The 26,938-nt window shown below is 39.8% G+C and overlaps 1 protein-coding gene across 2 annotated transcripts; it reads right to left on the bottom strand.

Moving 5' to 3' along the window:
* Positions 1-430: 430 nt before the first annotated feature.
* On the bottom strand, positions 431-26,335 carry ice2 (interactor of little elongator complex ELL subunit 2). 2 transcript variants are annotated; one of them, XM_034176481.1, is made up of 15 exons: positions 26,208-26,335; positions 20,237-20,338; positions 19,764-20,118; positions 19,545-19,664; positions 19,317-19,451; positions 16,845-16,961; positions 16,406-16,565; positions 14,645-14,826; positions 13,526-14,558; positions 13,279-13,448; positions 13,049-13,178; positions 8,178-8,262; positions 7,871-7,921; positions 2,991-3,234; positions 431-749 (listed from the first exon to the last, which is right to left on the bottom strand). In XM_034176481.1, the coding sequence occupies exons 1-15, from the start codon at positions 26,219-26,221 to the stop codon at positions 594-596; spliced, it is 3,054 nt and encodes a 1,017-aa protein (XP_034032372.1). In that variant the 5' UTR covers positions 26,222-26,335; the 3' UTR covers positions 431-593. The 2 variants fall into 2 exon arrangements, with proteins under 2 accessions (XP_034032372.1, XP_034032371.1); XM_034176480.1 differs by having other exon boundaries at positions 431-752.
* Between the last annotated feature and the right edge of the window lie 603 nt (positions 26,336-26,938).

Here is a 26,938-nt window from a genome sequence, read left to right on the forward strand (position 1 = left end):
TGTTTATTTACAATTAGTGACATAAAAGTGCATGTTAAGTCTACAGATATCTCCTCTTTGCTGCCGGGCACTTTTGACATTTTCACCTGTTCAGTGGCAGTGAGAAGTGGTTTACTCAGTGTTCTTAACAAGCCATTACATTAATTCAACACTTAGTCCGTGACTGTGTTTGCATTCGTCGAATAATTTCAGTTTATTGTCCCAAGAATCCCGAAACATCTAAAAATTGAGCCCAGGCTGAAAAATGTCAGAGTTCCCCTTTAAAATGTATGCATGTCAACAGTGCACTTCAATAACTACAATCATAATACACCACCTGTCTTAATGAGATGATTACTTACTAAGAATATGACTTTATTACTCATTGCTGTCCATGTAAGTATAGCCATTAAAAAAAAAGGCATGTGCTGAAGGAAATCACTGAAAAAACAACACTTAAAAACATTTATTGTAGTTTTATACAAAATGACAGATCGTAAAACCAGAGAAATGTCAGTGAACAAAATAAAGTGCTTAGGTGCTCATGAGATGAACACAGTAACTGGTCTCTCATACTCAGCACGACAGGCACAACTGAAAGAAAACACGGGACTTCAGATAGAATCTTTGATTAGCTTCTTTATGTACTTATTACGGTGAGCTTTACGTTTAGCTTTTTTCTTTTTTGTCTTCACGTTGCCTTCTGCATTCACATCTGTTTTTGCCTGATTTGCTCCGTGGTCATGATGCTGTGATGAGCTGTCTTTGGCCTTCTGAAAGGAAAGAAAAAGACACAATTATACAAAATTATACTTAAAAAAATCTTACCTTAAAAAAAAAAAATAATAATAATAATAATTTTGTTTCACATAAGTACCAACACCAGTCAAATGCAGACAAATTTCTCCTGATGTAGATGCAAAACATTTGTTTCACTTTATGTAGACAGGAACGTAATAAATGTCGAACACCAAAAACCTGCAGGTATTTCTGCTCCTGAGCTCTACTGTCCCCGCTGTTTGTTTTGAACTCATAGTATGGCACAGTGCACTGGTTCAGCCTGCCTGAGAATAAAATAATCAGAGGATTTGTGAGGAAGTGTATTTCATTTCCCTTGGCTATTCTGATAACCTCCATGTGAGTTTAAAAAGAGGTGTGGTCTTCAAATGTCTTAGTCAACAAACCAAAACAAACACTTCAAACTAGCTGTAAAAATGATGATTAATATTTATTATTATCTTTATATTTAATTTGTCATTGATTATTGCCTCTATAATTCCTAAACGGTTAAGGCAATAGTTTTGTTGAAAGTTCTACACTACAGGCACATCTTAAATTTTTCATTGTAACCTCATTGTGGTGTTAGAAGAAGTAAGTCCTACACAGGCCCTGAAACCCATTGATGCTGGTACTTATCCCCACATTCCAATGGAACAGGATGCCAATCTGATGCAGGTTACTGTCCATGTGCGTTCCACTGGCAGAACACAGCAAAAGTATTCACCAGTTTATTAAAACACCCTGGACAGAACAAAAATGAAATGTCTGAAATAGGTTGTACATGAACATGCTCTGTTATGTGGCAAAGTTCATGCCCAGTGAAGCACAAGGTACACAACAGCAAGTGGCTGACTTAGTTTCATTTTGTGCTTACACACACAAAATCCTCATTTATGTACTGCTGTTTACATCATGTTACCCCTGCTATCAACTGTGTATTTAATCTCATGCAAAACTATCTCCAGCCCAATGTGCAAAAGTTTGGATTGCTGATGCAATTTAGCACTTCTTGTCTTAGTAAATTGCGACCTAATTGTATTGTCCACATACACTGACAGTAATGTGACCAGATATCAAACCCAGGTCTTCATTTTGGCAGACTGACTCCTTGTGCCACTGAGCATTGTGGTGGTGTACAGAAGTAAAGTTACAAAAATTGTGTCACTGTCTAAATGCCTATAGAGTTACATAGAAGAAAGCTAGAGGGTGGAGTCAAGTCTGGCCATGTGCCGAAAAGGAGCATGCGCCGCCATGACCACATTGGGCAATAAGCGAGGTTTGAATGGACTGTTTGCCGCATAGTTCAATGCTACAATTGACACTGTGATCGTGCTGTCATGTTTTCAGACGGATTTTACTTGGACAGATTTTACTTTGATTCGAAGAAATTTAAATGCATATACTATGCATCAACTCCAGAGTGTACTTCGAGCATTATTTTGTGCCAAGCTGGAAATTTCATGTCATTAGGATCTTGGGACAACGATATCACAAGGATTTATTTACATTGCATGATGCATTGTGCTGTGTTTAGCGATGCTTGAGTCGCGAGTGTGTTTCTACGTCGGTGGGTATTACGATTCCGAAGCCTTACTATTGCTGCCAGGAAGGTAAGAAAATGAACTCTTTTCATTCTAATTTAATTAATAATATTATTTTAATTAAGAAGTGAACCAAAAACAGGTAGGTTCAGCATTTACGGTTCATGTAAGACCACTGTTTTTTTTTAATGCATCAAATACAAAGAACAGTACTGTACAAAATCTTGAAATAGCTGCACACATAAAATTAAAACGTAAAAGAACATAAGGGTCTTACTGCATATTATTTACATATAATAAAAGAAAATAAAAAATAGGGAAACCAAACATTTACAGATCAAATTTGTCTATAAAAGAAACTAGTTTTGAAGCTTTGGTTTTGTCTTGAAAAAAAATGTTTGTGTGTGTAGTTGGATAAATCTTGTTCACTCAACACACACGCTGTATTGCACATCCGGGTACTTCATGTCTTTTTTGCCAAATTTGGTCATGGCAGCCGCGCCACTGTGTAGGCACGGTAGCATTACGTTAGTGGTATAGAGAGTCAGCACTCCAGCTTTCCTCTATGTAACTATGTTATGAACCTGACTGTATCTTATCATTAGTTTTCCTCCGATAGGTTACGTTGTATTTTTTGTGCAGTTCTGTTTGACAGCACTACAACAAAGGTCACATACATGAAGCACACACCTTCATGAAAGATCTTGGTGGAAAGGTGCAGGGGACACGACCATATTTTTGGTGGAAGGGCAGAACCACATCTGGATCAACTGGCAGCCATGGCACGAGGCTGGAGGTCGGGGGCTGGGGGAGAGAGCTGTGGACCTGCTGCAGGCTGTATTCGCCTCGGTTTCCCTTCCCGTTTACCGCTTTTAATATGGTCACAAATGGCTCCCTAGCCTTATGTGCAATCAGGTACCGTCCTTCATCTAACCTACAAAACCAAATGAAGTCACAGTGTGTTAAAAGCACAAACCACACTGAAACAGTATTCTCAGCCACATATCCCTTCCTGTCAAAATTAATGGAATGCTGTTGAGCAGTGCATTATGAAATCACAAGCTGGCACATCCATTGTGCGTTGTTGAGTAATGACTGTCCAACCCAACTGTCCCACACAAAGCCGAACAGACATGCGTCATATTTTCAGGCTGAGCCGACCGTAATGCAGTCTTCATTATCAGCTGCAGACACTGTTCAAATAAAATTCTGAGGTCAGGAAGCAGGGCACCATCTGAAATGTTGCACTTTGCATTCAATCCACATCAATATGCTCACATTTTTTTGTGTAAATTTAATAAAATTAAAACATGCTCAAATAACCATCAATGAAAAATAGCTGCAGGACATTAATCTGGGGGGGTTTAAACCGTCTCAAAACAGCACTTTGGGAATAAACAGAGTTTAACAGATGATGATGTTCGTGCCTGTCATGCATTAGTCCAAGAAATGTTGAAATACTGCTGGAAGAGTCTGAACTTGACTGTACTCCTGTACATGAGAGATCAGACTGCAGCCTTCTTGTTATTTAACATTGAAAATACAGAATGTTCAAGTGACTTTTGTCTAGCAAATGTGTAAAGCATTGTCAAGCTCTCTGAGACTTGCATTCTCAAAATGCCGGCCCACTTTGTGTCTCAAAAGTGGAAAAAGATGTAACCAGGATACCCAGTTTTCTTTCTTTTATTGTGCTTCCTTTCCCAGGAATAATCTGCATATTGAGAAAAGTCTGAATGTGTTGAAGCCAGATTTGTTGTCTTTAAATTATAATTAGCATTAGTGACTGTACGTACACCAAACAAGTATTAGCCCTGGTAAAATAAGAATTCAGCCTCCATTATGATTACTTTTAGTCTGAATTAATAAAGCACAGGATTATCGTGTTAAGGACGTTAAAATAATTTTAGTAATTTATCACTATTTCTTTTTCTTCTTTTACCAAACAGTGTCCTTTCCAAAACCCTATTCCTTTACCTTTATTTATGTCTCCCATCTCAGTCTGTTGAACTTCAAAACTGTTCAGCCCAATTGCCATCTTGATTTCAAAAATGAAGAAATCAGGCCTGATTTACTACAAGTGCACTCTAAAGTAGTGTGTCCTATCATTATACACCAGGTTAGTCTATCTCTATCACACCAACCACCTGCATGTCCTCCCTCAGCACATTCATAATCCTCCTCTTTGGCCACCTGCTTCTCCTCCTGCCTGGTGGCTCCATCCTCAGCATCCTTCTCTCTATATACCCTGTGTCCCTCCTCTGCACATGTCCAAACCATCTCAATCTCACCTATCTGACTTTGTCTCCAAACTGTCCCACCTGAGTTGCCCCTCTGATATGTTCATTTCTAATTCCTGTCCATTGTCATCACTCCCACAGAGAATCTCAACATCTTTAGCTCTGCCACCTCCAGCTCTGCCTCCTGTCTTTTTGTACATCAAGTTATTGCAGAGGCTGCAGTGTAGTGTAAAGGTTAATGCAGACTACAAATGAATTGGAACGCACCTTATGACACGAGTTTCTGGACGTGTACACAACAATATTCTACACAGTCTTTATAAAGACTTTACCTGGTAAAGTCTTTATATACATTTACCTTTCGTGGTATACTTTATCACAAAAGGTAAATGTATGCAAACTGTCTTTTGTAACACACAAGGTGGTGAGTCCTCTAGAGTGTGATATGGTTTTCATGGGATTTGCCTATGTTTATCGAGGCTTCTGTTCACATAACAACAGGTCCATATCACTGCATGCTGTACCCGCATGTCCACAGTCAGATATTTTTGCTACACAGGACATATATGTGTATGACACTTACGTTTTTGCCAGAGCAGAGCAGGGCTGTGCTCTCCCCCTGTGCATAGCCAATTAAGATGGAGCGCACATGATCACTCCCCGCTGTGGTTAATTTTCATTCCATTTCAATGAAATTGCTCACTGCTCGCTCCAAAAGAGAAAACAATCTGCACTGTATTTAAATTTTGTATTGAGACAAATCCACATTCAAGCACGCACACACACACACACACACACACACACACACACACACACACACATACAAATCTTCAACCGCTTAGTCTAATTACAGGTTGTGGGGGGCTAGAGCCTATCCCAGCAGTCAGAGCGTGAGGCGGGGTACACACAGGACAGGACGCCAGTCTGTCACAGGGCCACAAACAGACAAACAAACACAGTCACACCCACACCTACGGACAATTTAAAGATTCCAATCCACCTAACCCGCATGTCTTTGGATGCGGGAGGAAACTGGAGCACCCAGAGGAAACCCACGCAAACACGGGGAGAACATGGAAACTTCACACAGAAAGGACACAGGTAGGAACTGAACCCATGACCTTCTCGCTGTGAGGCAACAGCGCTAACCACTAAGCCACCGTACTGCCCCACATTCAAGCAGAATTATTTCCAGATGCATTAACAAAATAAAAAATAAAGCCATTTGTAAAATTAAACTAAGACACATATTGCCCCTACATTACAGTGGATTATTCATCTTTTGTGGATCATAAAGTGCCAAATTTTGACATCACAAATTTTTAAAACAAGTTCAAGGCTTCATGTATTGCTCACAATGGGCCTCATGTATCAACGTTGCGCACGGCGATATTTGAGCGTATATGGGGTGTACGCCAAAATGGCTGCGCTACTTGGCATTTATCAATGTGGTCGTTGGCGTACGCTGCGCTGAAAATATACACCAGGTCGAGAGGTGGCGTAAATTATACACCAAAATGAACCAGCGCTGGAATCCACATAAAAATGAAGATGATCAACATGATAAACAGTGCCATTATACAAATCAATGCATATGTTACATAAATAACACTTTCCTGATTATACTACATAATAATCAATACAAATCCCGCCTTTGCGGGATTGTTATGGAGCACGATCCGTGGCCACAGCGCTGACTGCAAAGAAAGCGCTGCTCGCCTTTTTCTCCAGACTTCAAGCCTGGAGCCAGAACAGCGCTGAGCTTAATTTCATGTGGTGTGATCGTTTTAGACTATGAAATTGATAATAACTGTAGTTTCGTCATTCCCTTAATTTGCCCGTGCTGCAACCAGGTTTTGTCGTCTCCATTCGGTTGTCACAATAAAATAAATACAGAAATACATTTAAAAAATGAAGAAATCTGACAGATTAGGCGTGTCTTATTAATTGAGCGAGCAAATATCCACATGTCAAGAATTATTGACATGTGAAATTAGAATACAGTGGTCCCTCGCTATAACGCCGTTCACCTGTCATGGCCTCGGAGTCTCGCGGAGTATTTAGTCCAATTTTGCATGCCTTTTTTTTAGTGTTCTGTGTATCTGTTTATAAGAATCTTGTTGCCCAGAAGAGAAAAGAGCACCAACAACTACTCACAACTGTGTTTGTCACCCGGAAACAAACACCTGCTGCAGTGAGATGTGAGTGGGAAAAGGCGCAGCGCCAGGACGCAGAGGCCCGATCTGTGAAATACTGGTCAGTCACTATTAATAATTTCTTATGTGTCCGACCTCGTTCGTTGATCGTTAAAATTAATTTGTTAGTTCTAAATGTCGTCATAATTATTTATAGGAAAATGTTCTATTTTTATTTCTCAAACAAATGTTTGGGCCTGAAACAGTTTGGTATTATTTTCCTACTAAGGTTTGAACTTTGAGTGTGTTTACACACAAGAGAAAAGTGAGAAAATGTTCATGCCTGATTGAGAAAGTGTATAAACTGTGTAGTGAGGAGTTTTACAGCTTTGAAACGTCTATAATAATTGTAAAAAATAGCGCTGACTACGTCGTGGTTTCGTGTATTACGGGCTATTTTTTAGACCGTAACTCCAGCGATTAATGAGGGACCACTGTAACACTTTATTGATTATATACTACAAAACAACTGATACGATGGCCACTTTTGATGCTCTATTGGCACGCGTCGTGACTGGTGGAGTTCTTTTTCATTGCCGTCTTCCCGGCTTCCATGTCATAAAATGAGGGTGTGTCTGAAGCGGAGTCCGAATATTTATGGGCGTGTTTATTATAATTACGATAGTTTCCACCCGCCGCATTTATCAAGATCACATCAGGCGTATGCCAGAAATGGGCAGGTGCGCACTGCTTGATACATGTCACGGCGACTTTGGTGTATTTCAAGTTTACGCCGTAAATTTACGCCACAAGTGCACATCATTGATACATGAGGCCCAATGTGCAAAGATGCTACTTGTGTACAAAAACGTACACAAACAGGTGACGAATACTGGCAACGGAAGCCAGCTTTAGACTGGTGGAGATGCTCACTCAGAGATGATGTTCTCATCAGATGGTAATGGCTGGCTTTCCCTGCAGAGGTCCTTCTTCCCAGATGGAATTTGGAGTTGATCACCTCTGCCAATTCACTCTTTTTTAATTTCTCTACACAATACTGTAACTGTGGTAAAGCATATCCATTTTTGGGATTATGTCCATTCCATGAAGGATTCCATAAAAAGAAGGTATATGTTGTGGCCAATGGAAACCCCACTGACATGCGTTTGACCCATATAAATAAAGTTGAATTACTTACTTTGTTAACTTTTTCAGCAGATGATGCAGTATATTCAGAGATTTAGCTGGTCTGTGGAGGGGGGGGAAAAAAAAAAAAAAAAAAATCACTTTACGTTTCTGTAGTTTGTTCGAGTTTTTTTACACTTCCGCAAAAAAAAAAAAACTAGAGGTGATAAAAGCAGGTAAAGACAGAAGCTTCTCAGGTCTCTCTGACATTACTGATGAGCTGAACTCATAATGAAATCTTCTAAACTTGTGCAATAATCAGATAGAGGTGATTAGGTTGATGGTAATCTACATGCATTTGCTCTAATAGTGACACTCACTTGAAGCCACAGGAGATGTTCTGTTTCCAATCATCAGGCAGCTTTCTTAGCAGAGCTACTTTTGATGTGTGTGCATTGATGTGAGCTGGAGAGACAGAGAGGGAAAGAAAAAAAACAAGAGCTAATGAGCCTATACATCAAGAGCTTCACTTCATCAATTCAATTTCTAGTGCTTACAAAGTAATTAGTCTACAGTGATTTGCCAGCATTGTTACAAGCATGAGTGGGAGGCAAGAAATGCTTGTTGGTCCTGTCTCCTTCACTGCCTCCCACTCCAGCTTATTTCAAGTGTTTCTTTTATCCACTGCCATAAATACGTAACTGGGGAATGCCACATGATCAACAGAGTTATGACCCATGAACTACTAAGCAAAGAAGGAGGTCTGAACAATTGGGCCTGATGCATTTTGGCAGGCTGTGAGAGATATTCTAGATTCTTGGTCATACAAAACCTTATAAAGTTACACCCTACATTTTGGCAATGCTGGATGGGAACGTAGTCCTGAGGATCCTGGAGTTTAAGTCGGGTACTGTATGTCACACACTGAAAATATGGGAGGGATGTAATCCAAAGTCTGTTTAATAGCTACTCCAGAATGAGTAATTACAGGGTTGGGACACTTTAGATGCATCATGTTCAAAACCGGGCAAAACTGTCTTGACGTAACAAGTTTTAGCAAAAACACAAAACATATATCTGAAATCTGTCTAAAAGTAAAACAATCACAAAAGAAAACTTGAATTTTGTTGAATTTTGTATGTTGTTTTGGCTGCTCCCATTTTGTTTGGGGTTGCCACAGCAGATACAGCCAGATCCGCATTGGCATTTGGCACAAGTTTTATGCCAGATGCCGTTCCTGACGCAACTCCAGTGTAACCTGGAGAAACACACACAGCCGCTGGTGTTCCAAAGAGGTCTCCCATCCAAGTACTAACCAGATCCTGCTCTGCTTAGCTTCTGAGATCTGACGGGATCAGGATTACACAGAGCAGATCGGCTGCATACACAAGAAAAATTGAATATCACTCCAGAATTCGATGACAAGCGTGAAAATGTGCAACATAGTTAGACCCATGTGTATAGGATATATGGGAACTCTATACTTTCCAGTATGTGACAAAAATAATGTGAGAAAAAGTATGCAATGAACAAAAACATAAACACAACACTTGTTTTTGCACCCAATTTTATGAGCTGAACTCACTCAGGTGTGCCTTAGGCTGGCCACAATAAAAGGCCACTCCAAAATGTTCAGTTTTATCACACAGCACAATGCCACAGATGTTGCACGTTTTGTGGGAGAGTGCAATTGGGCATGTTGACTGCAGGAATGTCCACCAGAGCTGTTGCCCATGAACTGAATGCTCATTTCTCTACCATAAGCCGTCTCCAAAGGCGTTTCAGAGAATTTGGCAGTACATCCAACTGGCCTCACAACTGCAGACCACGTATAACCACAACAGCACAGGACCCCCACATCCAGCATGCTCACCTCCAAGATTATCTGAGACCAGCCCCCTGGAGAGGTGCTGCAACAATCAGTTTGCAGAACCAAAGAATTTCTGAAAAAACTGTCAGGAACCATCTCAAGGAAGCTCATCTGCATGCTCATCGTCCTCATCGGGGTCTCGACCTGACTGCAGTCGGTGTAACCGAATTGAGTGGGAAAATGATCACATTTGATGGCATCTGGCCAGTGATCAACTCTATGTGAAGGAGATGTGCTGCACTGCATGAGGCAAATGGTGGTCACACCAGATACTGACTGGTTTTCTAACCCTCCCAATAAAGCAAAACTGCACATTTCAGAGTGGCCTTTTATTGTGGCCAGCCTAAGGCACATCTGTGCAATAATCATGCTGTCTAATCAGCATCTTGATATACCACACCTGTGAGGTGGGATGGATTATCTCGGCAAAGGAGAAGTGCTCACTAAACACAGATTTACAGATTTGTGAAAAAAATTGGGAAAAATAGGTCTTTTGTGTATATACAAAATGTTGCAGATCTTTGACTAAAGCTCATGAAAAATGGGAGCAAAAACAAAAGCACTGCATTTATATTTTTGTTCAGTGTAGTCGTGGAAAAGTTTGTTAAATTGTCTGTCTTTAACTTTCACTCACTGACTTCAAAAGAGGTAGTGCAAACATCTCTTTCATTTTGTCCAGGGAGGGTATGTCAAAATTGGTGTTTGATTTTGACTTTGATCTTGGTTTAAACATGGGATAATTTGAGAAAAATCATTTGGTTATGTAGAGCACACACATCCTGTTTATCTGTGCCGTTATCATCAACTAGGATTACAATTTTCAACTGAAGATTTCTTCAAAATCATACGGATGGTAAGTCAGACTTAAATTTAAGTAATTATGATGGGATTGCATTCCGTCTATAAAAAAGTATTTAATAAAATATTCTTAAACAAGTGTTAAGGCCCGATCACACCTTGAAGATTTAGCCTGGAATGCCAACCGTATTAAAAACGCTAGCATACGTCTAATAAATTAATGCTGCTGTCACACCTCAAGAATTAACCAGCGTATGCCGATAGCCCTGTTTCCACTGACTGGTGTGGGTCGGTACCACACGTTGTGGTGCGGGACAGCAATAATTTAACATTATTTTATTTCATTTTATTTTATTTTGTCTTGGTGGATCATTTCCATCACAGACAGAACGCTGATGAGTCGACTGATGGCTGTGGTAAATAAACACTGCCGTGAATGAATAAGTGCTGTGACTCTTTAAACTTTTAAAGTGCCAGTTGCGATCAGACCGCGACCGGCACTTTGATCGGTCTCCCCGTCTGACTGATCAGATGGGGGCATTCAAACAGCTCTGACTGATCAGACAGGGGAACCGATAAAAGCGCTGGTCGCAGTCTGATCGCGATTGGCGTTTTAAAAGTTTAGAGCGTCACAGCGCTTCATTAATGTACGGCAGAGCACGGGACCGGGTTAATCAGACCAGGGAACCAATCAAAGTGCTGGTCGCTGTCTGATCGTTGATCAGACTGTGACACTGGCATCCTCTGAGAAATGCACCTGGAGCAGAAAAACCACAGAGGGACTTGCTTTAAACTGCCTCGACAAGGAATTAAAGTATTTTCAGACGTTTTTCTAAAATCAGGAGGCTTTATGTGGATACGTCTTCGTCAGACTGTGATGATGAATCCCACTGAAAGGAACAGGTGAGATTACATTACTCCATGTGTGAATGAAACAGTCTGTTTGCATGAGGACTGCAGCTTTCTGACAATCAATGCACAGCATTAATGGATGTATTTAGACTAATAAGTAAATTACAAGAAACGTGTGTCAACAATCACATAACTTACCTACCTACACCTTATGTCCCGCATGTGTGGGACGTATGAGTCATACGCTGGCATGTTGAAAATTTTCAGCATGCCCAAAATTTACTGAGGTGCTCGGCGTATTATGACGTATATCACTGTGCTTCAACATCCTCTTAACATATTTATAAAAAAAAAAAAAGTACCCATAACATATTAGTCGTACACCAGCATTTTTTAATACGGTTATTTTTTTAATACGCTGGCTGAATCATAAAGGTGTGACAGAACCTTTAACAAGTTCCTAGGGTTTGTAAGAGTAGAATGGGAGGCAGAACCTTCAGCTTTCAGGCTCCTCTCCTGTGGAACCAGCTCCCAATTCACATCAGGGAGACAGACACCCTCTCTACTTTTAAGATTAGGCTTAAAACTTTCCTTTTTGCTAAAGCTTATAGTTAGGGCTGGATCAGGTGACCCTGAACCATCCCTTAGTTATGCTGCTATAGACGTAGACTGCTGGGGGGTTCCCATGATGCACTGTTTCTTTCTCTTTTTGCTCTGTATGCACCACTCTGCATTTAATCATTAGTGATCGATCTCTGCTCCCCTCCACAGCATGTCTTTTTCCTGGTTCTCTCCCTCAGCCCCAACCAGTCCCAGCAGAAGACTGCCCCTCCCTGAGCCTGGTTCTGCTGGAGGTTTCGTCCTGTTAAAAGGGAGTTTTTCCTTCCCACTGTAGCCAAGTGCTTGCTCACAGGGGGTCGTTTTGACCGTTGGGGTTTTACATAATTATTGTATGGCCTTGCCTTACAATATAAAGCGCCTTGGGGCAACTGTTTGTTGTGATTTGGCGCTATATAAAAATAAAATTTGATTGAAAATTGAAAATTGAAGTGTCGCACTAATTTCCCCCATCCCCATAACCCAATTCTCCTTACTTTGCCACTGTGCCACTGACCTAATGTTTTCGCCATAATATGGCAACATGAGTTTGGTTGTGGCAAAAGATTTTGCCACATTATAAATGGACTGTAATCAACAGGTATAAATGACAGTATTGTGCAATGTCAACATGACAATTACATTTAACTTTATACCAGGGTTCATAGGTTTTGCCAGCATCCTGTCAAAAACACTTTTCAAACTGTCAAAACCCAACACTAAACAGTAAACAGACACAAAACTAATTCAACTAATCAATTAGTACTAAAAAAATTTAATCTTTCTTCAAAAAGCACGTACAAAAATCAATAATAAAGATTAAGGAACTTTGAATGTAACTGAAAACAGTATTTAGCTGAGCTCTGCACACTGGATTTCTGTTCCCCAAAACTAAATGTAGCTGTAGTTATGGCAACAGAGTAAACACCAAACACTTGAGGTGGTGAGTCATCTAAAGACCATTCATTTGGTTTGTGGGAGGATGGTGCCCATTTCTCTGTAACGCACAAAATAAGGAAACTGTTTTAAAAAGTTACATGAATCTTAATTTGACTATGTTCTTGAGTATTTCTACCTTGATCAAACCACTGTTAAAAAGAAAAGCACTGCAGAAAACCAGAGTAACAGTTTTACCGATGTAAGACACAGTGCTGGAGTGCAGCAACGCCTCAGTCCACAGCTGACAAGCCTCACTACTGCTTATACACTCAACACCATATGTCAACTGGTACTCCAGTTTTGGCAGGACATGTACTGGCACATGCTGTTGATAGTAAAAACAAAGGACACAGTCACACATATGTTGAGACACAGAAAAAGATGGGCACAAAATCCACAAGAAGTGTTTATAATATGATGCACACCTGGTTCTGACTATTGCCTAATCTCCTGGTGTGGGTCAGTGAGACAGAGCTGCGCACCATGAGCAGCAAGTCTTCCAGACTGTAGAGTTTGTAGAACAGATTACCTTCATCTGGTGCCTTGTAATCTTGTTCATCTTCTGTACCTGCCTGCAGGTCCTGTGACAGTATCTCTGTTAGACAATGTGTATTTAATGTTAATTCAGCAGACAGTTGAAAACCACAGAGTAAAAATATTTCTGATACTAACTTTTTTGTTCTTTTGCACGACTGCTGACTACTGGAGCAGGTCTACGAGGAGAAACAGGGCAGTTCTGGCTGCTTTCTAAATACGAGGAGACACAGGGCTTAACAAGGGATGTTGGATGGGAATGAACTGCTTGTCTCACAGACGGGCACTGTGAAACAGCCTCCTGTGATTTAATGGTGCGTTTGTCATCTTTGGCAGGGTTGAACATGGCTGTCTGCATGCGAAGGATTTCTCCCAACTGGTCATCAGAAACCTTGGCTCTTCTGGATCCTCGCCTCTGACTGGTACCTTTCTGTGAGGATGGTGACTTTAGATTCACAGGGTTAGGGGCAACAAGGGTGTCTACAGAACATTGTGGGGTCTCCGGCTTGGAATGCACTGATGGTGTTTGAGCTGGAGACTGTTGATCACCAGCTAGTTTGTCGTCATCCGATTCCCCTGTCAAAACTGTACCTTCCTCACTTTTCTGGCAAGAGAGGTTTCTCAACTGGTCATTCTTTGGTGTACCAGTCTCACTCACAGCTGGAGTGTCAGAAAAGGTCTCAGAGGTTGTGATAACAATGGAGTCTACAGAATGCAGTGGACTCTCTGGCTTGGACTGTGGGGAAGATGCTTTAGCTGGAGACTTTTCATCATCGATAACAAGCTTGTCATCATCTGATTCTCCTGCCAAAGTTGCATCTTCTTCACTTTCCTGGCAAGAGACATCTCTCAACTGGTCACTCTTTGGTATACCAATCTCACTCACAGCTGGATGTGTTCTCTCATCTGTTATTGGACCATCCACATCTGTCACTAAAGTGTTCATCTTCTCTTGTAAACTGCTACTGGTGTTAATACGATGTACATTTCTGCTCAAAGTCTTACTTGTAGGTGGAGAAGGTATAACTTTTTGACCTTTATGACATGAAACCTGCACATTCTTAAGCATCATAGGTGATTTTGTGACTTTTGTCTCTCCAAATGTCTCCAGGTCAGTAAGGTCCACTGCAAAGTCAAGGCCATCATCATCAACATTTCTCTGAGACGTGTCCTGCATAATAAACATAAAAGAGTCACTATCCAACTTTAAGAACAATAAATATACGTATGTGTGGGTCCGTATGAGTGCTGACATACTGGTGGAAGTTGTTGCTCTGTCAAGGGAAGCTCGGTCATTAAATGAAACACGTGTTTACTGCCATTTTTTTTGACTGAGGTCTTGAAACTTTCCTCATGGTAGATATGATTTCTTTCTCTTATGGTCACTTCAGTCTTCAGCAGAGGTGAGTCAACATAAACAGTCTTCTTATGACTGCTGGCTACAAAAAAAAAGTGACATAAGGACTATGTGAAATAACACCACCATGAAACTAAAGTAGAGCCCAACCAATTTTTTTTTTTTTTTTTGGGGGGGGGGGGGATATTAAGGAGTGAAAAATTTACAATCCCGATGTATCTGACAATATATTCATTCATTCATTTTCTACCCTTAAGACAAATAAATATAATTGAGGATTGATATTCTATAGTTTAAACATGAGGTTTATTATAAATAAATATAACTAAGAAACGTATGCCATGTTGCAGTCACGCAGCCTTCACAAGGATTGGCAATCACATTTCATGCCACTCAGTGTTTGTATAAAGTAATCGTCTTCTCTATTTTTTGGATCTGTTCAGCTGGCAGTACAGCGACCACTTGTGTCTCCTCACTGTAAATCTCCAACTCTCATTAAAAATGAATGGCAGCTGGTCGCTTTGCCTCTGTGTCTTGTAGCTAATGTGACTGGAGGGCTATTGGGGTCCCACCCATGCTTGACAGCTTTGAAAACAAAGCAGTTAAGGTCCCCTCTGCTGGACAAACTACGTCATGACAACAACAGCCAAAATGAATTTCTGTATTATTTATGTGGTTAAATAAAGGTTTTCATAAATATACAAAAATACACACACACACACACTACATGAAAGGGTCATATCAGCTGATATTATTGGCTAACAGATTTATCAGTTGGGCTCTAATTTACAGTCAGTACACACTGTGCAAAAATTGTCAACTGTCAAAATCATGAACTACAATCAAACTACAGATCTAAGAAAAAAACGCAAAAATGACTGCCAGTGGGGGAATCATAAAAACAAACAAACAAAGAACAAAAACTTCAACTGTCCCTCCTTGAAGACATCAGCAAGGAGTTATATTTCCTTCATCAATGTCTTGCGTTACCATTCTGTTATGTTTTTCAAAATCAGTTTAGGAGCAGTTTTCTTGGAAAAACGAGAAGAAAGGGTGATTTCTACATACTGCTCCAAATTTTTGTTTGTGGTGGTATAATGACATATTTTATCAATGTGAAAAAAATCTGTTGCAGTAGGCCAAAAATATGACTGAAGTGCTATGCATCATGGAATGAATGTAAATAAATATCTCAGGATTTTTTTAAACACTTCTTCACTTTTTTTGAAAACTCAAGTCATGCCAAGAAGCAAAATGGACAACAAAACAGTTTTTGATATATCACTACTGTAATACAAGCTTAAACCATGTGTACTATATTGTTATTGTTGTTGCTGCTGCTCAAAATATTCAAATCATGTTTTTTTGGAAACATACAGGAGTACACAATGTCACACAATATGACTAAGTATATAAATTCACTGTATACAGACCACAAGTGCTACTAAATTAAAACTTCCACATTAATGTGGTCTCTGCATCTCTGGCCACCTACTGGACTCACTAATAATACCTTTGCAAATCTCTGGTGCATTTACACAGAGTTTTGAAATGGCAAAATATACTCAAACACTATTCACAATAATAATATTTGTTCTAAAACCCAAACTGCCCTAAAATAACAGAATAATAGTCTGCACACAAAAATGGCACTTCTGTACCTTTAACTGGGTTTAATTTGACCCAAACAGGCAGCTCCCATTGTTGCCCAAATTCAGGGCCATGATTGTCGAGTAGTCTGAGAAGGGCCTGTTGTGTCAGACAAATGTGAGGCTGGTAATGGCTACACAGCTTCTCCGCATTGCTATCACAGCTGATTGTCTGCAAAGAAAAACATGATTTCAAACTACATCATCAACAATTAATTCAGCAAGTTGTTTTAAGTAATATAAAACACCTCAGAATCAGACAGTACAGGCTTTCCTTAAAGAATAATAATAATAAAAAAAAGGATGCACCACCCTCTGGTGTTTTTTAAGAAAACTGCAAGAGCTTAACTAGAGCTGTAATAGACCTGCAGTCATGAATTCCATTCTAACAGTAAAACATCTTTCTAACTTACTTTATTAGAGTAATTAAAAAAGTAAGACAATTGCTTACAGCATAAATGTCCTTCGCTTTTTTAGCTGGCAGAGTCTCTGATGAAACACTATGATAATCCGATGCAAGCTGTGCATCAGCAGGCACTATCGTGTGGTCTGTTACATCCACGTTGCCCTGGAGAAATAAAGAGTGTGAATATGGAAACACAAGACTTGAATCAACATTAAAAGAATCACACTGCAATTCAACACTTCCAAGCTAAATGGAACACTGGAATTTTTAAACAATTGCGGTACTACGTGAGAATCTTTGGTACAACAAAAAATAAAAGGAAAGGTAATGAAACAGTTATAAATGACAAATAAAGCCTGCAAAGCATTAAAAGAACAAACAAAATATTTAGTGTGATGATGCTTTACTTAAAATACTGAATTCATTTGAAGAAGTATTCCATGCTTTTACAAAAACAAGTTGATCATTTCATTCTTCACTAATGATTATTGTTTGTTGTGTTGTCTTGACTGAATTGCTGTATACAGCATTTTCTCAATCTGAATAAGTCTGTGATATTATTTAAGATACTATTTAAATAAAATAGACAAAGCTCTACAGCATGTTTTAACATTTGGAAATTTCAAATTTTGCCTTTTACCAATATACTAACAAAATCTTCACATTAACACTGAAACAGTAGGGTGCTTAATGCTAGTCTCCCATTGCAGATTTTTGCCATCCCATTTCCAAAAACAAGGAAATGATGCCAGATTCATCACAACAGCAGTCTCAAGTTGTGTGTCATAGTGTTATACACAATCATACACCGGGTTACTGCCGACTGCAATAGTCACTTAACGCAGGACCGTGACACGGGACCAACTGGGCATGCTCACAATGTCACGCTGTGCAGTCTATATGGTACAAGCGGTAAGCTTCGATGGTATCAGATGAAGCCCACCCAGAAGAAAAAGTTGCAGTTCTTTGACTGGCCACTTAAAGCTGGCTCCAAAAGCGAGCAGGTTCCCAGTCAAGTCCATGTTAAAAATGTTCAAGCTTAGAGCAGAAATAAACATATTTACAGCCTGGTACAAAACAAACAAAAAAACAAAAAACAATAAGTGATTTTGGTCTCTATAAACATGTTTCCCCCTCCATGACAAGTGTATGGGGAGTGATTTTTCTTTTTCCTAAATTCTTAGTTTAAGGCATTTTAAGCCATATATTTATGGAAAATTAGGGGCATGGTCACAATGAGTGACAGCTGCTGAGCACCTCCGACACTCATAGCATCGCTCGCTCAGAGGTTGCTCAGTGTGTGCGCTAGCTGTTGTGGAGGGTTGTGTCTGTTGTTTTGGGCATTTCATTACTAACACCTGGAATAATGCAGCTTAATGTTGTATAGTAACGGCATTAACACTTTTAGGAGCCATCGGTAACTGTTACGTCCTATTAATGCACGATTACTAAGAAAATAAGGGCTCATAACTTTTAATGTCTACACCAAAGCAAATCATTATGACAACCACTGAGTAGTCCCCCCAAAAATGATTTAATAAACAACTGTTCCAAGGTTAACCTGTTAGCTTAGCTGTTTTGGACTCAAAGATAGAGACAGGTTCAGGCTTCTTTTGTCACACCGAGTTAGCCATGCTCCACCTCTTTAATCATTTAGGGTTTGTCAGGATGTAAGTAGAGCAAGGGCTGCCAATGTTGCCAACATAGCTATGCCCAGATATGGGCTTCATATCAGCTCTTCCAGGTCTCTATAGAAAACCTATGGGTGATATTTCGCAGGGTTTGTCCAGTATATATACACTGTATGATATGTTAATGTCTCTGCTTATAACAACATATTACTAGAAAGCTAAGATGTATCTGTTAACATCTAAAAAATTGTCTTCCGCTGAAGAATGTGGCATGCCTTTCACGGGATTATGATGTACATTACATTTCATGAGGCGATTAAGAGGTCAGCAATCACTGAGTCTGTGAACATCAAACACACAGCCTGGGTGGGGAGAGAAAACACATGCAAGCTGGCTGATCCATTCAATAAAATCGCTTAGCTCCAAAACAGAAAATAATCTGCCTTTTATTTTAATTTTAACCTGTAATGTTAACCTGACATCAAAGTCACTGCGCAGCTAAACCCACATTAAAGCAGAAATGATTAACTTCAAGATACACTTACGAATTCCAAACTAAAGTAGTCTATCATATTATGTTATCCCCATCTGCCCAAATTACAGCTGAATATTGACTTTTGTGGATCACGATGCATCACAACATCATGATTTGCTCGTTTTCAAAAACTTTATGATTAGTAGCCATGTTCCACAACACCACTATTACCACAGACTGTACACTATAGCATACCCCTGATTTGGTAATCAATTGTTTTTCACTAAAGTAAACAATCGGGTGTCAGAAATTGGCAGTGGGAGACAGGTTTAAGTCTTTTGCACAGTACCCAACTTGTATATAACAAGCAACAACGGCTGCTACACATCCATACAGAAACTACATTATTACCATCATGAGCAGTTGTTTTTCAAAGGTGAGGGTGAGACCAACATTGAACGTTCCTCCTGTCAAACTTGTCAACTCATAAATCTGGTAGATTTGAGGAAGTGTCTTAATGTATTCCAAACAGCCCCGAAAAAATTCCTGAAAAACAAATTACGAATGGATGTTGCGACTTCTAACAAACATCAAAATGTGATCACAATGTATGTGCAATCCTTGTTATTGCAGTAGTACCTCTGAGTACTGTGAGGCTCCATGAGGTAATACATTGTAATCATCAGCACACATTTTGGACACATCTTGCAGGTACCTCATGAACTGCATTACTTCATTTTTCACACGTTCCATTAAGTTCTGAAATATTAGTTCACACAATATGTTAGCGCACATACATATATATATGAGCGACAAAATTTACTCACAGCAACAACAAAACAGGAAAACACTACATGCCTGTGGAGGATCCCTGCGATTTTTACTCAAGAGAATGTCCAGATAGGTCTTCTGGTCTCTGCAGGTGAGGGTGGACATACAGGGGAAGGGTACTCTGGGTTCAGGATAAACAATATCTGGCTCATTTGGAACCCTCTTCTGCTTCCCTTTAGACTTTTTATCTTTAAAGTCTTCTATTCTTTCAGCACCACTGTCCGTACGGAGATCATCACTATCATAGCTATCCCAACAGGACTCTTCTTTGCTGATGCAACCTTCGTCTTTATACTCTGTTGCTCCATCTGTGGACTGGAGGCACGCAGCCTTTAAAGCCTCAGTTTCATGCTCTTGTTTCATGTCAGCATTCTCTGTAGGGCTTTGAAAAGAAAAGAAAAAAAAAAAAGCAACAACAACTAGGAGACATCAGTTAAATGAACACTCACTAGCCTTCCAGAGGACAGTCAGAACATACTTCAACTGCTTTATTGCCATACCTTTGTAGAAATGCCCACAGCTCCCTAATAGTAGGCGCAAGGGAACATCTGTCATAGAGGTCTCTGGTAAAGAATGGACCTTCATGGACTGGTGGGTCCTCCCTTGAATTCAAAGGAAATATTGGTATTAGTCGGCCTGTGTCGTAGCTAGTCACCCAACACTGTTTCTGCTCTGGTTTATGTTGCACTGGGACAAAGTATAAACTTACAAACACATACTCATGTCTCTCCCTATGAAACACTGTACTTGTAACAGACAAACCAAATAGAACTGTATACGACTTTATCAAATAACTGCAGTGAATCATCTCTTAGAATTTTATAAACATTGTTACCTAGAACCTAATATTGCAGATATTTACTAAATGACATCCAAATTTTTGAATCATGGTATCAGTTTACCTCCGGGATGGATATTTCTCCAATCTGCACGAATCTAAAAATGTCTTTTTGTCCAACATGAGCTAAAACAAGGTGAAACTGTAGGAACCTTTCAGAAAACATGCAGCAACTTTGAATGTAATCCTCTTAGCGCAGTAATTAAAAGGGTAAATCTATTCACAATCACATTTTGGAAGGACAACACAGTTATGTGATGAATTATAAATGATTTAGCATAGGCCCTTTCCCCAAAGGAATCTAAAATGAATATTTTTGTCTCCTGGTTTGCCAGATGGAAGAAGGATTGTGCTTTTGCTTTCAAGACATGATCATATCATCAACTGCGGATGAATGACCATTCCCTGATCCAGTGGATCCCAACATTAAATCACATGCCTGGTTTGAGAAGAGGCAGCAGGGAGTGGTGGGATGACTTCAGAAACCAGCATTATTTTTTTTTGAATATGAGCTGAATGTAGCCAGCACACACGGAAATAGTATATGGAAATTCTGCCAGCCACTGGCATAATTTGAAAGCCTTGGACCTTGGCATGGAATGACCCTATAGTAAACAGTACACCCATTTCTATATTAAATGGGTAACGATGTCCAATAAGTAATACCTATGAGAAGAAAGCACCAATGACTCTATATCAAATCTAAATCATGGTTTTAGCATTTTTAGCTTCTCTGGTTGAATGGTTTGGTGAGCTAATGTTATGGCAGCGCGTTCATCATCATCCATAATTAACAGAAAGTGCTTCTTCTCCTGCAGTTGTCAATGGATTTTGATTGACAGTTTTGTTTGCTTCATCTAACAAATGCTCTCTTCACAATTCCTCCTTTCATAATTTTTTAATTTTTTGGAAAACACTACTACTTAAGACGTTTTATGGGGAAACTGAAATCCAACCAAAATGCTTCTTCTCCTTCAGTTCGCCTTGCAGTAATGAAAGTGGGCCATGGGGGAAAAAAAAACCCTGAAAATTTTGGCAAGAGCCAATGGCCTGTAGCCCCTGGCGGGGGGTCAGGAGGTTGTCCCCCAGAAAAATCTGAGATCTCAGATGCATTCTGGTGCATTTTCAAGTCTTTTTACCAGTGGTGGGCACAGATAACCAAAAAATTAACTTCAATAACAGATAATCAGATAAATGAAAAGTTATCTTTGATAAAGATAAAACGATAAACCACCCAAAAATGTATAGGAAGTTACAGATAACCGATAAATTCCAATATTGTCTCTGGTACATTTGCAACCACTAATAAACTGAATTTGAGTTTTAAATTAAACATGTTTAATTTTTGTTTGCGTCCTGTGTTTGATGCAGAAATTAAGTGGTTTCAGTGCAAGTCAGAGCAAAGCAACGTTACTCAACATGACTGGAAGCCACAGGCTCACAATACAACGTTACCCGACGCCAATTTATGATTCCTGCTGTGTTCCATTGTTCCTGAAGTATAAATCACGCAGGATTGTTTTTATACTGTGTACACAATGCAGTAAAACTACATGCTCAAAAAAGAGCACAGAAAAAAAAATGCTGATTGCAGCTGCTGCTCCTCGCTCTTCTTCTCTCACAAAAGTGTTTAAATAAAATCCATAAACGTCCTGCTCACAGACTGACTGCCAGAGACAGGACATGTCCACATGCAGTAAAAAGTCCATCTCCAGTCCACTCACGGATGATTCGTTCACGCGCGCATATGTGAACAATTAAAAGAAAGAAAAAAAACTGTCTGGTGGCAGGCAGTTAGTTCCTTGTTCTCCCCTCAAACTCTCTCATCACTGTGTTAAATAAAGGACAAAAAAGGATATAAGTCCTGCTCACAGACTGACTGCCAGGGACAAGACATGACAATATCAAGAATAACTCCAGACATCTCCACTACTCACTGACAGTTCGTTCGTGCGCACGTGCGCGCGCATCTCATGCTCAAAGGAGGAAAGATAAACTATAACAGAACTCAGAGCGCAGACCTGCAGCTCAGCACAAGAACAAATATAAACTAGAAGAGAAGTCTGTCTGAGTCTGTCTTGAGTTTAAACACCTCAAAGCTTCTAACAGAACCAACGGCGATCACAAACCCATGTAGCCAATGAGCCAGCGCTTCTGCTTTGTGCGCTCTGCCCCCTGCTGTAGGAAAGCGTCATTTACTCTGACAGGATACAGTGGCCCAGCGATGAGGCAGAGGTCTTGAAATGGAAAGCAGGTTTGAATTATGGTTTTGCTTTATAAATAAAATAATTCCAGATAGAATAACATTAATATGAACTCTTAAAGTGTAAAAGTAAGTCCCTTCGGCTGCTCCTTTGTTTGCACTCGGGGTCGCCACAGCAAATCCAAGGTGGATCTGCATGTTGAATTGGCACAGGTTTTACGCCGGATGCCCTTCCTGACGCAACTCCACATTACATGGAGTAATGTGGCGGGGGTGGGATTTGAACCCGGAGCCTTCTGAACTGAAACCAAGCGCATTAACCACTTGGCCACCACCCCTGCGAACTCTTATGTACAAAGTGATATATAACACGTATCTGTTAATTTTAAAATAATGCACTAATTCTGAAGATTTGAACATTAACACACCAAAGAGATTATGGGTAAACTAAGCCTCCGCGCATACTGATTGGTTGAGTCATTCATTCTATGTAAAAACCAACACAAGTGAATCAATATAACATGTGTTGGTGTTAACAAATAAATGTGCTTTTGTAAAATCTGTCATTTTTCTCATTTGTATAAAAAAGAAAGAAATTTTCAAGATCCCGCTAGACAGTGCCTAAGCGCATGCGTGATGACATCACAACTCTATCCGGTTAGGAAGACAAGGTTTCTTTCAATAACAAGAACTGTCAAAAAAATTTCTTGTGTGTGGTTGCTGGAGTTGTGTGGCGATAGGAATCGCCGTTTGAATGCTTGAATAACGATGTCAGTTGCACAAAGAAATCAAATAATAGTGAAAACATGTTCATGCGGTGTCATAACGCATCAATCAGTCGCTCCGTGAGGCGTCATAACATCTGATCGATTAGCGGCTCGGTGCGGTGTTACAACAGATCAATCAGTCGCTCCGTGAGGCGTCATAACATCTGATCGATTAGCGGCTCGGTGCGGTGTTACAACAGATCAATCAGTCGCTCCGTGAGGCGTCATAACATCAAACCTGGTTCACATGGCAAGATAATTAGGCCGATATCTGACCTGATCTTCCCCTTCCGACAATCTTAAGGACGCCCAGACAATCGTGATGACGCTAAATATAATCTTATCAGATATTCCTGCCGTGTGTGGTGTGTTAAGAAGGACGTGAGGAGCTAAATGTGACACGCAGTGAAAAATTTTAACCATAAGTTAAAACTGTATGCCTCTGGATGACTTGGGTGCTATTGCCAGCGTGTTAGTAAGGGGTCAAAAGAAATTAGTTTTTTTCTTTTCTATGACCAGTTCTCCTTTGCCTGCAGAGGATAGAGCGGTTTCTTCTAAAACCACCTATTCTCTGTTTGTAGAGGATAGTGCTGCGCATCTACTACAAAAAGCTGCGTCTGCAAAAATGTTAGCAGTCTAAAAATTATCAGACAAAAACCTATCAGAAGATAACTGATCCGATGATGGTTTTCAAAGTTATCTGAAAAGCTAATCAGATAATGAAAACATTATCTTCGATAATTAGCGGTTAGTGGATTAGTGGAACTGTGCCCACCACTGCATATATACTCAACAAAAATATAAACGCAACACTTTTGGTTTTGCTCCCATTTTGTATGAGATTAACTCAACGATCTAAAACTTTTTCCACATACACAATATCACCATTTCCCTCAAATACTGTGCACAAACCAGTCTAAATCTGTGATATTGAGCACTTCTCCTTTGCTGAGATAATCCATCCCACCTCACAGGTGTGCCATATCAAGATGCTGATTAGACACCATGATTAGTGCACAGGTGTGCCTTAGACTGCCCACAATAAAAGGCCACTCTGAAAGGTGCAGTTTTGTTTTATTGGGGGGGATACCAGTCAGTATCTGGTGTGACCACCATTTGCCTCATGCAGTGCAACACATCTCCTTCGCATCATCCGTGAAGAGAACACCTCTCCAACGTGCCAAATGGCAGCAAATGTGAGCATTTGCCCACTCAAATCGGTTACGACGACGAACTGGAGTCAGGTTGAGACCCCGATGAGGACGACGAGCATGCAGATGAGCTTCCCTGAGACAGTTTCTGACAGTTTGTGCAGAAATTCTTTGGTTATGCAAACCGATTGTTCCAGCAGCTGTCCGAGTGGATGGTCTCAGATGATCTTGGAGGTGAACATGCTGGATGTGGAGGTCCTGGGCTGGTGTGGTTACACGTGGTCTGCGGTTGTGAGGCTGGTTGGATGTACTGCCAAATTCTCTGAAACGCCTTTGGAGACGGCTTATGGTAGAGAAATGAACATTCAATACACGAGCAACAGTTCTGGTTGACATTCCTGCTGTCAGCATGCCAATTGCACGCTCCCTCAAATCTTGCGACATCTGTGGCATTGTGCTGTGTGATAAAACTGCACCTTTCAGAGTGGCCTTTTATTGTGGGCAGTCTAAGGCACACCTGTGCACTAATCATGGTGTCTAATCAGCATCTTGATATGGCACACCTGTGAGGTGGGATGGATTATCTCAACAAAGGAGAAGTGCTCACTATCACAGATTCAGACTGGTTTGTGAACAATATTTGAGAGAAATGGTAATATTGTATATGTGGAAAAAGTTTTAGATCTTTGAGTTCATCTCATACAAAATGGGAGCAAAACCAAAAGTGTTGCGTTTATATTTTTGTTGAGTATATATATATATATATACATACACACACACACCAAAAATTGCTGTGAGGGAGCTCATTATTAACGTGTAAAGTTGGTACAAAATACCATTTTCATGACGTGAAAAATTCACAAAAATTTCCAAAGGCTGTAACTTCAAAAGTATTCAAGATACAGACATAATATTTGGTATTTCACCCTAACTTTGGAATGTGATTAACATATAAAATTGACACAATAAAGCTTATGGGTGACCTGGGAATTTTTTTTTTCAGTACTGGGTGATTTCAGATGGAATGACCCAATAAGGTGAACTACTATTCATATGTAGATTCCTGAACTATGTTAACCACAACCACTAATCCTAACCTTAACCAAAACTCCTAACCCTGAGTTAGGAGTTTTCACCCTGCCACTTCCCTTTGTTTACTAACGTGGGTAACCGTGAATTTTGACTGAAATATTTGACACGGTCTCCGTAAACATACAATGTAGGCGATCTTCAGAAGCAGGGTTCACTAATTCACCTTCTATATTTTTGCTGTTCAAAATCCGACGCCGTTACCAACACAGGGAAAAGGTTAAAAAATGTGCCTAGATGACCTGAAATCAAACCATTTGTCTTCACTTTGTTTTAGTCATTAGCTCAAGTTCAACCAGGTTAGCTGGGTTCTTTGAACGTATGGACAGTGTATAGTGTCAACTCGTGCACATTTAAAAATGAAAAGAAAAAAAAACGTGACTTCATATTTTCGAATAACCTTTCAATGAAAATCTCACTTACCAAACTATCTCCATTGCGGACAATGTTTAGTGCACCGTATAAACAGCTTTTATTAAAACTAAAATATTCAATTAGCATGACCTAGCTAACGTTGACAACGCGTTTGATAGGTTCCAGTCTTCTTCTCGGGAAACAACAGCAACAGCAGTAACGTACAATAAGCGACACATTACTGCCCTCTTTCGGATTGAGCAGGGCAGGGAAAACGAAAAATACCTGTCTTAAATTTTGTGATCAAAATCAAGTTTTATTCTTAAAAATGATCATTGAATTGATATTTTATCACAGATCATTGTGTTTAATAGTTCCTTTGCTCAAGTTACGGAGTCTCACCTTTGTCCATGCTAAATATGAATTAAACTATTTTCTTTCTATTTTCTTCAAATAATTCCGTCCATTTTTAGCTCCACGAAACTCTGACATCCATCATTTTTCTTTTCCAAACAGCCTTCATTAATGACAGCCATTCCATTTTGTCCAGATAGCATATTTGAACCAATGTAAAGTCAGCCCATATAGCTATGGTTTCTCCAAATTTAAATAAAGTAATTTATTACTTAAAATTAATTCAAATTGTTAGTAACCATCTTTATTTCCACTTTAATGTTCTATAAATGAAGCAGATTCTGTAGATTTGACACCCATTACAACTGGTGTGCATGAGTTGGACTTTGGTTTTCTTGCATTTCAACAGAAAACAAGACTAACATTGTCATCAGTTATTGCACAGT

The sequence above is a fragment of the Thalassophryne amazonica genome, chromosome 8 (assembly GCF_902500255.1).
Source record: "Thalassophryne amazonica chromosome 8, fThaAma1.1, whole genome shotgun sequence".
Classification (NCBI taxonomy): Eukaryota; Metazoa; Chordata; class Actinopteri; order Batrachoidiformes; family Batrachoididae; genus Thalassophryne; species Thalassophryne amazonica.

What these genes read in the sequence shown, in the direction of transcription:
- ice2 (XM_034176480.1), bottom strand. An exon ending in GAGCCTCACAGTACTCAGAG is followed by an intron (nt 19,452 to 19,544) that starts GTACTACTGCAA and finishes TTTGTTTTTCAG; the next exon opens with GAATTTTTTCGGGGCTGTTT. An exon ending in CAGAGCAACAACTTCCACCA is followed by an intron (nt 14,559 to 14,644) that starts GTATGTCAGCAC and finishes TTTATTATGCAG; the next exon opens with GACACGTCTCAGAGAAATGT.